At 37.4% G+C, this 16,935-nt stretch overlaps 1 protein-coding gene across 4 annotated transcripts in view; it reads left to right on the plus strand.

Moving 5' to 3' along the window:
* LOC150106874 (proton-coupled zinc antiporter SLC30A2-like) overlaps nt 1-16,935 on the plus strand; it is a 185,963-nt gene that overhangs the window by 152,549 nt on the left and 16,479 nt on the right. For all 4 annotated transcript variants that reach the window (XM_090393362.1, XM_090393364.1, XM_090393365.1 and 1 more), the window contains exons 8-9: nt 11,269-11,374; nt 16,173-16,307. In XM_090393362.1, coding sequence (XP_090249488.1) covers nt 11,269-11,374; nt 16,173-16,307 — 241 coding nt within the window. The remainder of the gene's footprint in view (nt 1-11,268; nt 11,375-16,172; nt 16,308-16,935) is intronic.

Consider the following 16,935-nt stretch of genomic DNA (forward strand, 5'->3'; position numbering starts at 1 on the left):
GTTACTCTGTTCTCATTTTTATCCCACAATATCATTCTTCCACGGTCATTTCTCCTCCTACTGGCAACATAGCTAAATCACTGCTAAAGTTTCTTGCTCTTACACTCAACCTTTTCAATATTAGTTTCCTTGCCCAATTACTTCAACTTGTTCAGAAAAAAAACAGTAACTTCTTCAATCACTTATATCCTTCCATGTTCAGATGCAGCCCATCTCTCTCTAGCATACAACTTTCTTTTTCCTTCAAACACATACTCCAGACATCAACAAATTCCAGACCTCTTTTTTTGGCACATTCTTGCAATCATATCATTCATTATCATTGCTCGTCTACTTAACTCGTAATTGTCAAAACAAGGCAGCACACTATCCTCCCATTGACACTTTTTCTCTTCAGAATATCTAACAATGTTCTTAAATCTTTTGTTACCCAATTTATACCACCACTCAGGTCTTTTGTGCCCACCATAACTATCATCTTGTCTGCATCATGCCCTCTCTTTATTGCTAAAGCCACTCTTTCTATTGTCCCACCCAGCCAAGCACTCCTCAGACATACCACTCTCCATACCCTTAATCATAGAATCGCCATATATCTTTCCACTCTTAACTTCATTCAAGTCCACACAATCATCATTCATGGACTCATTTTCTATGCTATTCAGCACAACTCTCCCAGTTTCATTACTCATTGCTCTTTTACTTACCCCCCCCCACTCTCATGACATCTCGTTTCTTCTAGACCTCTTGTAGTTTTATTTTGTTGACTCTCAATCACTCCCATACTATTTATTACTTCATCATTCACCAAAGACTCACCCATATGTAATCCTGTTCTAGTTACCTCAGCTAAAGTAATTTCTATAGTCCTAATTTCTCTGTTTAACACATTAAACTCAGTTTTAACTTCCAGTATCTCTTTACTGAGCACTTCCAATTCCTCATGCAGAAGATGGTCATTTTTCATTTTCATGAACTCCTGCCAATAAGTATGATAGCTGGTGTGTGTGTGTAGTATGTGACCTTCCTTGATGAGTCTGACTCCCTGGAGGTCTCTCTTAATGATAATAAATAATAAATAAATAATAATGTAAAGATCCCTAGCCTCAGTTTCTTATAGCATAATTCTGCTAATGTAATATTCTATTGGAGTTCTCATCATGCCAAAGTGCATAACTTTACACTTACTAACACTAAACTAATCACCATTTTCATTGCGAAATTTCCAGCATATTCATATCATTATTTAAGTGCTGGATATCAGTAGCATCTCTGATTGCACTACCTATCTTTGCATCATCAGCAAACAATTGCACATATCCTTTAAGACCCTTCCTAATGTTATCAATGTATAGATTGAACAACAATGACCTAAGGAACAACCACTGGTCACTTAAATCTGGCAGATTCACACCCACCGTTTATGATAGTCGCGATACCAAATAAGATACTTCTTTTTACAATCAACTCTACTTACTCTATTTTCATTATTCTCGGCTTTATTTTCCATTTTGCTGCTGAATTTTTTTTTATTCTCCTTGTGTTCCTCTAAATGCCACTCAACTTTCTGTAATTCCCTATGTATCTAATAATTTGCTGTTGTGCATAACAATTTCGGATTAAATTATTTTTAATATTTTCTTCACTGTTGGCTTTAGTGGAGAAAACCTTGTTCACTACTTTGTTGTTCTTGTTAGCTAATGTTCTATGTCTTCTGCATTTTTGGTGCCATTTTACAGCTACATTTAATGACACTACTTAAAAAATATCTACTCTAATATACTGTAAAAAAAAAAAAGTTTTTCTGAAGAAAAAGCACAATAAAATAGATAAATCATCAATTTTATATGGGTGCTAAATACACAGACAACTTGCAATCCCATTTATTAGCACTGAAATTTATGATGGTCTGAAAAATAGTATGATTGATTTTAATGCAGAAAGGGAAGAACCAAGTTATGTACAAAAGGTTGAATATTGTATAAACTGGAAACATTAAATGGCAAGAATGAATTTAATACAATAAAATATTTAATGCAAAATTTTACGTGGAAGAAATATATAACACTAAATCATAAAAATCTAGAATTAATACTGTCATTAATACTTCTGGCCATATGAAGAAATTCCACAGGAATATGGATTCAATGACCTCAGAGTGATGGCAGTTTTAATGGACATGCAGTTAATTTCATGAAATGCTTTTTTGTTTGGAGAGTGAAATGGGTTGCCAGAGTCAATTAAGCATGCTTTGTCAGTGAATGGGTTCAAAACTAAGTATGACAAGTATTATGTGAATGTTGGTTAAGTTTTGGTGAAATGTTAACGGCCTCCCTCAATGAATTTACAGATTCCAGAGATGCTTGCATAATTTTTATGTGAGTGGGATAATCAAGCTAAAGCCTGCCATTATGAGGTTAAAATTGGCTGATTTGACATTTCGCATCACCTCTTTCTGAAGCTTTAAAAAGTCTTTGCTGCCTCTCCCACATGAAATCTGGTTTGATGAAAAATCGCAGGAGAGTTCCCTTGAATAAGTGATTAGATGCTTAATGACTTTGTATACATGCATATAATCTCTAGATTCCATGGAGATCTGTTGATAATAATATATCCCAGATGTGGTCACCAGGATTTAAAGAAGATAAGTCAACCTTGGATAGGGTACACAGGCAGATAAGGAAAATGATATCAGGACTCTACAATGTCAGATATGAAGATAGACTGAGGGCATGCCAACTACAGAGTTTGATGGATAGAAGATGGAGTAATATGGATGAGACACTTAAACTGAGGTATTTAAGTTTGACACATGGGAGATTTTTCATGACTTTTCAACTTCCAAGGATCAGAGACCATCCTTGGAAGTTGTAGGAGGGTGAGAAGTGGCTTTTTTTTTGCTTGGAGGGTGGTTGGACCATGGAATTCATTGCCTGATAATGGTAAATGTGCAAATGGTGAATGGGTTTAAGGAGTAGTATGATAGACTTTGTGTTGCCAAGGTAGGCCTTCTGCAATGAGTCTTATGACTCCATGGAAGTCCAGAATAATAATCTTATTTCCGGTGTATAACCTGCCACATTGGAGGACATGCAATGTTGGTGAAATCTTGGTCCATTAAAGCTAGGGATCTTGGAGTAATGGTGAATAAAAAAAAAAATTTAAGTGAGGATACCACTTTCCTCATTATTCTGATCGTCTTTGCAGGCAATGAAGCGATGCTGAGAAAGACACTCTCATGTAAGAATGAGGAAATCGCAGTGCTTCTTTATAAGGCTTTTTTAACTGTTCGATACTGACTGAATACTAAGATACTGAATAAAGAGTAGTGGAAAAAAGTTGAAAAACGGATAAAAATTATGATTATGTAATGTTGAGTATAACTATAGATATAAGCAATATTGTACCCAACTGTACGATATTGTGAAAATTGGCTGCTAGAAAGCCGTGACATGCTTACCATTGGTAAAGAGCTCTGGAAAAGATAAGTGTAATATTGCTTGCGTTTTAGTTTACTATTGCTTATTTTTGATCACTTGGTGTGTCTGCATGATTATTGGCTTTGTGGATTTGTTATTGACTTTTTTTATTGAATTTTTGGATCTTGCCTTGAATGGAACACAATGGCAGCACTAGATCAACTCATTGAGCAGTGCAAAGATCAAATTCCGTTAGATGATTCGATGTTGTGAGTGCATCATGTATGAATGGTGAAATGTGAAAGATGTGTTTGTGGAGAGAATGAACAGGAGATCGGAGAAGGTATGGATTTGTAGAAAGTGCAATATTTAGTTAGACTAAGAGTTAACGTGCAAAACAGACTGAAGGATTGAAAGTTAGTGTAAATGAAAGAAACAGAATGAAGGCTAGTGAGACTGAGGGAGTGAAAGAACACAAGAATGAAGTGATATGGGAGCAAAAGGAAGTATGAATGAAGAAACAGAAGTGCGGCGGAATGAGATGTAATGAGACTACAGGAGCAACAGAGTGAAATTTTACCTGAGTGAAAGATTCGAAGAAAGTTATTCAAAATGAAATCAGGACTATGCAGAGTGATAATATACATTTAGTGGAAACAAATGAGAGAATGCAAAAGAATAGAATGAAAGAAAAAAAAAGTAAATGATTTGAGAATAGCAGTGTATGGAGATTCCATTGTTAAGAGTATTGGTTAACTCGGCGTTAATAAGGTGGGGTGTCACGGACCCCAAAGATATAGAAAGAAATAACTGTGACACTCCCCACCTTACTAACACCGGGTTAGTGAGAGAGTCCATGAGGTCTATTATTCAGGAGAGAGAATGAGCAAGATAATTCATGCTTTGGACATGAGAAAATGAGCAAGAGAATTAGTGGTAGTTGTGGAGACAAATGACTTAAGTGGGCATAGGAAAATATAATGATGAATATCAGGAGGTTATGAAGGAGAGTGAAAGATAACAGTATAGTGGGAAAAGTTGTCTGTACATGCCAAGGTATGACAATGATAAGTTGAGCCAGAATCATGAATGGTATGCTGGCAGAGTTATGTGAGAAGGGAGTGAAGTTTGTGGATGTATGGCATGTATTTGAGGGAAGAATATAATTATACAGATGTGACTGATTGCATTTGAATGGCTTTGGAGTGAATGAACTGGAGAAACTGTTGTTAGATGGAAGTGCAGATGGAAGTGTGATGCAAGCAAGAGATCACAAGTAAGAGGTGAGGTGAAAGATCAGGAGAGTGGTACAGAAGAGACAGAAGTGCATTGCAATAGAATGTGAGAGATGAAGCAAAAACAGAATTGGAAGAGAAAAATGGGAGTGGAGAACCTGGTTGGAAAGGGAGACATGGCATAGGAAGAGTAGATGTTGATTGAAAGTAGTAGTGAATGTATAATCTTATGTATGGGATTCATATGTATATGAACCTCATATATCAAGGATCATATGTATGGGGATGATCAGCATAGAAATGGAATAGATCAAGATGTGAGTGGTATAGTTGAGACTGAGCAGGTATGTGATAAGGGGGTAACATAGGTGATTGGGTAAGGGCAGGTGTGGTGGGAAAATCGCAAGCAACTTGGATAAGGCTGGTTATAAATGCCAGGAGCATCAGAAATAAGGGAGATAAAACTGTTCCACTAATTGTTTATTCATCCCAAAATTGTTGGAATGAATGAAACAGTACAGTGTTTTTTTGCAAGAATAAAAAGAACAAGAAGGGAGGGAGGGGGGGGGGATACTGCTGCTGGTAGCAGGGGAGTTGTACACAGAAGGTAGACATGAAAAAGGGAAATCGTGGCAATAGTTTTGAGCTGGTGTGAAGTAGAGGGTGGTGATGAGACATGTATGAGAAACTTTGGGTTAGTGAACAAGGGAAGAGTGATTATTATGGGTGATTTTAATTATGGTGGTATAGTGGAATGAAGAGAGCCTTTGGGAATAAGGAAAATGAATTTCAAGTTCTTGAGAGATAACTATCTCAGGCATGTAAAGGAGAGCATGTGAGGATAGAGTTTTAGACCTAATCCATTTCATCAGCAGATGTAATTGTGAGTGGGGTTTTGCACTTTCCTCAAGTTGTGAGAATGATCATGAAGTGATCACCAGGGTTGTGGTTAGCCATATGATGACTTATGTGAGGAAAGGATATGTGTAATTACAAGGCTGGTGATTATGAAAAGCTTAGATAGCTTGGAGCTATAATGAGATGATTGGTAAGAAATTAAATGCTGTTTGGGACTGGCAAACAAAAGTCTGAATGAGCATTCATTAGCAAATCAGGCCAAGGAAAAAAAATGCCAGAAAGTTTTTTCAACATGTGGCGAATAGAAAGAACAATGATTATAGTAAGATGATGTTAATTGATGTAAGGTGCGAGATGGGTAACTGCTGCAGAGGACATAGTCATGGTATTCAGTGAGCAGTTCATCAAGGTGTTTCATCCTCAGTGTGAAATCAGAAGCTCACATGTAGAGAATGAAAGCAGAGAAGACTTAATGGTGAGTGAGCAAGAGGTATGAAGAGTTAAGTAAGCTAGATATCAATAAGGCAGTAAGATGATGACATATCACTATGTGTCTTAAGGGAATGTTCCAAGAAGTTAGCATCAGTCTTGGCCTACCTGTTTAACAAGTCTTGCAACAGCACAAGTCCCAGAGGAGTGGAAGGAAGGGAAAAATTGTTCCATTTCACAAAGGTAGTGGTGATATTATTAATAAGAGAGATACCCCCATGGAGTCAGACTCATCGAGGGAGGCCACATACTACACACACACACTGTTTGCACTCCCAACATCCAAAGGCAATCCATTCCAACCATGCACCAGCCTCTGAGAGAAAAATCTAGCCCTCACATCCTTCTTCTCAGCCTTCATTCTCAGCTTCCAAGGATGCCCTCTTGTCCTTTCTCCATTCTACACAAATAAATTGAAAAATTCCATCAATTGAAATCCTGTATGACTCTTTCAGAAGTTTGTAAGTCTCAATCATATCACCCCACTTTCTCCTGTTTGCTAGTGTCTGCAGTCTACAAATTCCTTATCTTTACATGAGAATGTTCGTTTCAGCATTGCAATTATCTTTGTATTTGCAATCTTTGCCACATGGCCTCTGAACTTCAACTTCCTATCTATTAACACTCCAAGATCCCTAGCCTCATCAGGTTCTTCTAGCCTAATCCCACCAATAATATGACGTTGGATATCTAATTATGTCGAAGTGAGACTTTACATTTACTGACACCCATTTTCCCATGTCCACAATTACAGCCTATTCAAATCATTCTGCAAAGAATGCATATCAGCAGCATTCCTGATTACCCTACCTATCTTTGCATCATTAGCAAATAGCTGTATGTCGCTTGTCAAATCCTTCCCAATATCATTAATGTACAGATTGAATAACAGTGGACCAAGCACTGATCCTTGTGGTCCACCACTTGTTACCTTAAACCTTGCACACTCAGATCCCCTTATACCACTTTTTGATGTCAGTCAGCCATCTGCTTATCCATGTTAATATTGTATAACCCAAACCCATTTTCTCCAATTTATACAACAGTCTTCCTTGCTGTATTCTATCAAAAGCCTTAGCAAAATCCAAAAGTATCATAGTATCCATTCAGGGGTGCACCAATAGCCGGTGCCTGTGTGCAAAACTTTAGTTCGTGTCCCTATCCCCACCCTCCAATAAAAAAAAATCACTTTAAAAAAACGTTTTTTTTTAAGTATTTCCTCCTCTTTGGCACCTTGACTATCCTGGCACCTGTGTGTGTCACACACATTGCACATATGGCCAGCGTGCCCCTGTATGCATTCCTCTTGTCTAGTTCAGTGGTAACATTGTTATAGAATGTGAGCAAGTTGCTGAAACGTGACCTTCCCTTAGTAAACCCATGGAGTTCATTGTAAAGTAGAGATTCACTGTCAACCCATTTCTGAATGCGAGCCCTAACCAATTTTTCCAAAATCTTCACCACCACTCCTAAGATACAAGATACTCATTGGTCGATAGTTGGATACATCGATCTTTGCACCATCCTTATGCAATGGAATTACCATACATTCCTTCCATTCCTGTGGAATCTTCCCTGTTCTGAGACTCGTATTAAACATCCTGGTCAAAGGAATGGCCAGTTGAGATGAACGCTATTTTAGAACCAGTGCTGATATTCCATGAGTCCCTATTGCGGAATTCTTATTCAATTTGTGCAACAGCTCTACTACCTCGGCCTCACACACCTGCATTTCCTCATCTAGTGAAAAGGTAACAGTGAGCTCAATGTTGCGTTCACCAGGTTGATAGCTTTTATCGAAATGGGCACTCATTAACTGAACAACCTCTTCTGCATCTGTAACCCTCACGCCATATTTAGAAGAGTTATTCTTTCAGATTCATTCTTTCTTTTTCTTGCGGCATATCAATAGAATTCTTGTGGGTTGTCTTTAGAACACAGAGCCAGTTTCTTTTCATACTCACTTTGCTTTCCATACAACAGTTGTAACTATTCTTGCCTGCTGCTTAAAACATTCATAACAGACATTATCCTTATGCAAATGGCATTCCTTTCACATCATCCTTTTTTTTTACAAATCTCTTGCTTAATAATATTACACATCCATTTGACTCCTACTCTATTTATTCTTTGAACCCTTGTACACATTCTGATATCGCATCATTTAAGTATTGTTTAAATGCTTCCCATGCACTGTCGATATTTTTTCCATCCAGCAACTGATCCCATTCCACTGAACTCTGTATACTCCTCAGTTGATCATAATTTCCTGCTTTGTAGTTCAGCATGTAACCTTTTCTGAATGGAACATTCATAAACTTAGTCACTTCCCAAGTGAGTACCACATGATCATTGTCACCAACTGGAGACAGAATAGTTACGTCTTTAACTTATATGCCCTCTGGCACTATAATCAAATCTAACACTTTGACCTCTAGTTCTTTCTGTCACATGCTGCTTGAAGAAGTTGTCCTGCAACAGCTCAATCAATGCAAATTATTACTCTCATGAGATTCTACTGCTACCCAATCAATATTTGGATAACTAAAGTCTCCCATTCTGATTACTCTTTTTGAGCTCATTTTTTCTATTTGGTGATGCATTTCTTCATCACTAGCAACTGATCCACTAGATCTGTAACAACACCTCACTAGGTAATTTGCCTTTGTTAGATTCCACCTCACATCAGATGGCTTCAAACCCACTGCCACATGAAATATTGTTAGTAGTATTACTACAATCATAGGTCTCAACTCTAACTGGATTTAAGTCATCCGATATCATTAGCAGCACTCTTCATCCTTTCTATCCCTCCTAAAAATACTGTGCCAATGACACTCTATACCACTTAGTAGGTCTGATTCTAATAGCCAGGTCTCAACAAAGGGGTATTGATTCTAATAGCCAGGTCTCAACAACTTAGTCAATATGTTGCAACCTCAGATTGTAGGTATTAGTGAGACCTGGCTATTAGAATCAGACCTACTAAGTGGTATAGTGTGTCATCGGTACAGTATTTTTAGGGAGGATAGGAGAGGAGGGAGAGTGCTGCTAATGATATCAGATGACTTAAATCTAGTTGGAGTTTGAGACCTATGATTGTAGTAATACTACTAACAATATTTCATGTGGCAGTGAGTTTGAAGCCATCTGGTGTGAGGTGGAATCTAACAAAGACAAATTACATAGTGGGGTGTTGTTACAGGCCTGGTGGAGCAGTTGCTAGTGATGAAGAAATGCATCACCAAATTAAAGTCCCCCATCATCATAATGGTGGACTTTAATTATCCAAATGTTGATTGGGTAGCAGTAGAATCTCATGAGTGTAATAATTTGCATTTATTGAGCTGTTGCAGGACAACTTCCTCAAGCAGCATGTGACAGAAGGAACTAGAGGTCAAAGTGTTAGATTTGATTATAGTGCCAGAGGGCGTATCAGTTAGACTATTCTGTCTCCAGTTGGTGACAGTGATCATGTGGTACTCACTTGGGAAGTGACTAAGTTTATGAATGTTCCATTCAGAAAAGGTTACATGCTGTACTACAAAGCAGGAAATTATGATCAACTGAGAAGTATACAGAGTTCAGTGAAATGGGATCGGTTGCTGGATGGAAAAAATATCGACATTGTTCAGTGAAGCTGTCGCTTTATTGTAATAAGTAAGTGGATTACTAAAACATGATCTCCCTTGAGCAAATTCATGCTGTCCATCAAAGATAGTACCATTGTTGTCAATCCAATTCTGTATCATGGTTCTCACCAGAAAATGAGGCACACCACTAGTGACTTTCCTCTTCCAGGTATTGCACCCCCCCCCCCTTCCAACACAACTTGCTGATACCTGTTAGATGGCCAATCTTCAATCCAATGCACTCCAACCCATCCATTTTAGTTTGACGTCACCCTACTTGCCTGTTCTTTGTAATCCTCATGAAATTGGCTATTACCACTCTTCTTATGTTGCCTCCATAATGCCTTTTTCCTCTGTATTGCATGCTTAATCTCTTCATTTATCCATTTCACATCTTTATTTAATCTTGTGACCCTTGGAATACTTTTAGACATTGCTTCTACTAGATAGTTCTTGAAAATCACCCAAGCAGCATTGATCTCCTTTCCAGCTGACTCCTCATTGCATACTACACCTACACCTAAGTTCTCACACTGTTGGCAACCACTCATGTTATCACTCTCACCAACTGGAGGATGATTTGACACCTCATTTGTAATAACTTCCTCTAATGAGATGATCAAATCCAAGACCTGCAATCCTTGTGTGCCCTGAGTTACATACTGCCTGAAGTAGTTGTCCCTCAAAAACTCAAAACTCATTGTTTTTTTAACTTGCTGTTACTATCTCATCATCTCAGTCTATATTGCCTTAATTAAAATCGTCCATGACTATCAGCCTTTTCTCATTTTCCTCATCACCATGAAAACCTGGCGACCAAATCTGTGTGCAATAATCCATCTTAGGCCTGATCAAGGCCTTATACAATGACATCATAACCTCTATTTCTGTATGTCAGGGTCTTCCACATCATTGCCATTATCCGATGCAACATCTTCACAACTTGTGCAATATGGCCCCTGAATTTCAGGTCCTTGTCCACCACCACTCCTAGATCTCTCATCTCCATAATCTCTTTTAAAGTTTCCCCACCAAGTGTATATTTTGCATCTCGCCATTGCTTACCAAATCTCAAAACCTTACACCATTGAACTGATAGTTCCACTTACCTGCCCATTCATGCAATCTATTCAAGTCCTCCTGTAAGGACATAACCTCTGTATTGCTCTCCCTGATATTGCATCTGCAATTAGCTGAATATCATTAGTTAAACCCATCCCAGTATCATTAATTTACAAATTGAACAATGGTCCCAGACACCTGAGGTACACCATTAGTGACTTTCATCTTACGGGATACCACACACCCCATATACAACTTTCTGATGCCATCTGACAGCCAGGCACTGATCCAACTCAGAAGTCTGTTATCCTATCCCATCTGTTTCAATTTATTTAATAGTTTATGTTTGAGGAGCTTATCACCCAGTAATTAGTAAAACATGATCTCCCCCCTTAACAAACTCATGCTGATAATGACAGTTATCTTTTTGATGGTCAGTAGGTTTTAAAATGAATGAAGTAACCTTGGAGAGTTTACTATCATATATGTATTTTTAAGCATAGCACATTCTTTATTTGGATTATTATAAATGTAACAATTGATTATTCTAATAAAAAAAATATTATTTTACAGCCAGAATATGGAATTGTTGATCCAATCTGTACCTTTCTCTTCTCAGTATTAGTGTTAATAACAACATTTGCTATCATAAAGGAAACATTAAATGTTTTAATGGAAGGTAGGAAACCACTTTGAATTACTTCATTAAATGCATTATTTGATAAATTAAATTTGTTAGAAAATTTATATAAGCTATTTAGCAAATTATATATAATGTTATATAATATTATTATTATTATTGCGGGTATCTCTATGGAGTCAGTAGACTCATCGCGGGAGACCCAAACTAGCAAAACGATGTCATATCTCTTCTTGAATTCATTTTCAGATGAAGAACTCGCAACTAAGTCAGGCAATGAATTCCACTCATTCACCACACCTCCAGGCAAAAAAACCTTGTTTTTTTCACACCCTTGTTAACCACACTCTTCTTTAATTTCCAAGGATGACCTCTTGTTCTTCCATCACTATCACAGAGCTGAAACATTTCCCCTGCATCAATCCTATAAAAACCTTTCAGTAATTTAAATGTTTCTATCATATCCCCTCTTCAACTATCAACCAACCTCTGCAATCCACAAGCTCTCAATCTATCAATGTAGGGAGTATTTTTTATATCACTCACCAACCACAGCCCTATCATCTCCAAGGAATCCAGGTGACCAGACCTGAGCACAGTAATCTAAATGTGGAAGTATCAACACTTTATAAAGGGGAATAATAACCTCTTTATCTCTGGATGTCAGTGTGTTCCTCAACAACCAAGTAATAGTATGTGCAATCTTGGACACCTTAGCAATGTATCCCCTGAACTTCATCTCCCTATTTACCAACTCCCCCAAGTCCCTAGACTCATTAATCTCTTGGAGTACTGTTCCATCAATGTAGTACACAGCTGGTAATCTTTTAATCCCAAAATGCATGACTTTACACTTTTCCACATCGAACTGACATCCATTACCTTTTGCGCATTCTACCAGCTTATTCAAATCATCCTGCAAACTTTCAACATCAGCTTGATTTTTTATTGCGCTACCCAACTTTGCATCATCAGCAAACAACTGAATATCTCCCTTTAAGCCATTCCCTATATCATTTATATACAAATTAAACAACAATGGCCCAAGCACAGAGTCCTGAGGCACACCACTGATCATTTGCCTCATCCTGGACGCTGCTCCTCCATACACCACCTTCTGGCCAATTTAGTATCCATTACCATCTGCTCCAATTTGCATAACAGTGTTCCATGGGGTATCCTATCAAAGATCTTAGCAAAATCCAGAGGTACCACTGTGTAGCCAGTTCCTTTGTCCAACTGAGATGTCATTCTATTATAAAAAGTTAATAGATTGCTAAGGCAGGATCTGCCTTAGCAATCTATGGAGTATCATATCCTGATCCACCCTTCTTGAATTTTGTCTTTAACCAACTTTTCCAATACTTTTACCACTACTTCTGAGAAGGTGATTGGTTTGTAATTAACTACGGCAGTTTTAGAGCCACCCTTATGCAAAGGAACCACTTTGCCTCACTTCCACTCCCTAGGGACCATACCAGAGTTCAAACTTAAGTTAAATATCCAAGTAAGAGGAGTTGACATTTCCTTTGCAGTCGAGCTGATATTCCATCTAAACCTACAGCAGTGTTTGCATTTAAATTTTGCAGTATATTAAATACCTCTGATTTTTTAACTTCAATTCTCACATTAGTTATTGCTACAAGTACAGAGATATCCTCACTTAGGTGATACTTTTGAAAAGTGATCACTCAGTAACTTGACTATTACATCTGATTTTGTCACCTCCGTATCATCAGCACTCACTAAAGTTATCCTTCCGAAGTCATTCTTCCTTTTACTTGCCACATAGCGGAAGAACTCTTTGGGATTACCCTTAATCTCGTTGGCTAAGGTCTTCTCATAATCTGATTTAGCTTTTCTTATTATGCTGGTAACCTTCCAAGCTTGAGCCGTGTACTGATCATGTGTGTACTGATCGCCTTTCTCTTTTAAATTCTCCATAACATTTTCTTTTTTTGCTGATCAAGCTTGATACTACTGCTCATCCATCTAATGCCTACTTTGTTTGTCTTCCTGACCAAGGGAACACAATCTGATATTGCTTTCCTCAGATACCCACTGATTTTATTCCATGCACTACTGACATCTTTCCCCTGCAATATGTTCTGCCATGGGATTGCTGCAAGTTCACTCCGAAGCTTGTTATAATTACCAAACCTGTAGTTCCGTATACCCCTTCTTAACAGAAAAATCCACAGATTATGCAACCTCCCAAGTCAATACCACATGATCGCTTTCACTAATTGGAGGTAACAAGGACACCTTACTTATGCATATATCCTCTGAACCAATAACCAAATCAAACACTCTCACACCACGTGTCCCTTCAGTTATGTGCTGTTTCAAGTAATTATCTCATTTGTATGAACTCCATTTCCTTTTTGCTACATGATATTTCCTCCTTCCAATTGATATCACCATAATTAAAATCCCCCATAATAATCACTAAACCTGCACTCATTGCACTAATTTGCTGATGCATGAATTCAATATCTCCCCCTGTACCCCCTGGCCTATAGCGGCATCCAACTGTATATTTGGTTGAGTTGGTCACTATTTCACACCAGACTGCCTCAACTGAACTCTCATATGTCTACCATCTTGATATGCTACTTTCTTTGGCTGCAACACATAAGCTATCATCAACAGTACTTCTCCCCCTGTTCTATCTTCTCTATCCTCCTTAAAAATACTGTACCCATCACATTCAATTCCAGTGACCACATCTTCTGCTGACAGCCAAGTTTCACTATTCCCTACAACTTTTGGTGAGATTGCACTGACTAATGCTAAAAATTCTTCTCTCTTATTTCGAATGCTTCTTGCATTGGTATACAAAAATTGCAGGTTCCTTCTAGTTCTTGTCCTGGCTTTAGAACTGATATGCAAGCACTAATTTTAGTAGTCCCATGCAGATTTTTATCCCGTCTCTTCTGCAATTTATTCTGCGAATAAGGATCAATAAATATACAATCACTGCTAAAGTTTCTCGCTGTTACATTCAACCTTTTCAATATTAGTTTTCATGCCCAATTACTTCAACTTGTTCAAAAAAACAGTAACTTCTTCAATCGCTTATGTCTTTCTAGGTTCAGATGAAACCCATCTCTAGCATACAACTGTATTTTTCCTTCAAACATATGCCAGACCTCTTTTTTTTGCACCGTCTTGCAATCATATCATTCATTATCATCACTCGTCTGTTTAACTCATAATTATCAAAATGAGGTGGCACACACACACGCACCATTCTCCCATTGATACTTTTCCTTTTCACAATATCTAACAATGTTCTTAAATCTTTTGCTACCTGATTTATACCACCACTCAGGTCATTTGCACTCACCATAACTATCATTCTAGATCTCTTGTGGTTTTATTTTGTTGACTCCCAATCACTCCCATACTATTTATTACTTCATCATTCACCAAAGACTCACCCATATGTAATTCTGTTCTAGTTACTTCAGCTAAAGTAATCTCTATAGTCCTAATTTCTCTGTTTAACACATTAAACTCAGTTTTAACTTCCAGTATCTCCTTACTGAGCAATTCCAATTCCTCATGCAGAACATGGTCACTTTTCATTTTCATGACTCCTGCCAAAGTTCTTCCACTACGGTCCCTATGTCAGCTCCCATTCCTAAACGCTCAAGTCTATCCCGACACTTCTCACATACATCGATGTTTTCGTTCTTCTCATTTAGCCAGACTGACCACAGATCCTTCATATTCTTCGACGTATACATGTAGCAGTTTCCACAATGCATCCATTGCAAAAAATCTAACCCCAAGTCATCCTTTCATGTAGAAGTAGATGTCCTGCGTACCGCTGATGTAAGTTTCTTGTAGGACGGCATCTGTACACGTTGAAGTAGTGAAACAAACAGCAGCGAAAACACAATATATACAACACAGTTTCAAACAATAACTCTACTGAAGGACACTTGTATCTAACCGATGCACTACTGCAGCACAATTGGAGACAAAAAGCCTTACACTACTTAAATTTAAAAATGCGTTTTCTAGCCTAACTAAACACGACCACCACATTCACCAAGGACACTAGCACCACCATATATAACTTACAATAATAATCATAGGTTTCTGTACTTAAGCAGTTCTGTAGGTAATTTTCGGTATTGAGATCACATTAATATAAAGAGTTTATTATAAATGAACAGTTAAAAAAAACCTAACAAGTTTCGTGTATCGTAAGACATATCATCAGGAGTAATGGTACACAGCGCAATAAAAATGAAGGCTTGATTTTACATTGAGTGTGGTCTGCCTTCATCTAGGATGAAGGCAGACCACACTCAATGCAAAATGTGCTGTGGACCTAGGATATAGCACATGTGAACCACAGAACGTGACAACAACTAGCAATGTTCCAGCCTGCATACCATAACAAATATATCATTTGTATTCTGGTTTCTCAATTATTTAACAGTTGTGAAGTTATTAAAAACATCTAATATGTGTAATTAATTGTCAATAAGCTTTTGTTGTGTAAAACTTATGTACCATCACCTGTGATGATGGAAGTCTTATGACTCACGAAACTTGTCGGGTTTTTTGTTTATTTTTAAGAAACTCTTTATATTAATATGTGGTCTCATATTAATATATCACCGAAAACTATAAAATATTAATATTTATAAATATTAATCATTTTTATGACAATTCTACCCAGGAATCTGTAAACGAATTCTCTGGCAGAATAGTCTTAAGTGATTAACATTTATAAATATTAATCAGTAAATTCTTATCCATAAATGTCAGTTAACATATACTGTTAATGTGTTAATTTTTAAATTTGGTGTTGACTTAGGTATGCCAAGAGGAATGAATTTCTTAGACGTGCAGAAGATTCTCTTTAGAATTAATGGAGTTGTTAAAGTGCATCAGTTACGTATATGGTCTTTAAGCATGGATAAAACAGCTCTTGCATGCCATATAGCAATTGGTAAGTTTGATGAAAATGTATTTCTTTTTGATTAGATTATAGTAAAATGCTGAGATTATATTAGTGGAGCTCCTTTTAGTTTTATGTTATATACATATTTGCTAACATTAAAGATCGGGCTTAGATTTTCTGCAAGGTTTACTGATTTTTCTGGACAATGTGTGAACTAACCCTAAATGTGCTGACCTTGGTTGTCAGTGGACAGTGTATTCACTCTAAATTTGCTCTTGACTATACTAGTCACTTTGCTAACATGAGCTACATATTCCTTGTGGAACTGTTCTCCACCTATCTTTATATGCCTTTTATAACCTCTTTTTCATCTGCAGTTCCTGCTTGATTTTCTTAGTCATTCATTTTAAGCCAAATCACTTTCTTCACTTGGTATATAGTCTCCCTTTCTCTTCAAAATCATCTTTTTCAGATTCTTTCATCCATTGTACTGTTCCAAGCTACTTAAGTTTGTTTACCTGCCTTATAATTCCCGATAAATTTTTTATGCTGTGATATATCTGTATGCCTCTTCATCCTCCATGTCAGTACTACGTGGTTACTCACCAATTGGATCCAGTATGACAGCTGTCAGATCCTCTGATGCTATGACCAAGTTCAAAATGCTTGATGCTCG

Source organism: Typopeltis vanoorti, chromosome 5 (assembly GCF_054136105.1).
Source record: "Typopeltis vanoorti isolate ZY-2024b chromosome 5, IOZ_Tvanoo_1.0, whole genome shotgun sequence".
Classification (NCBI taxonomy): Eukaryota; Metazoa; Arthropoda; class Arachnida; order Uropygi; family Thelyphonidae; genus Typopeltis; species Typopeltis vanoorti.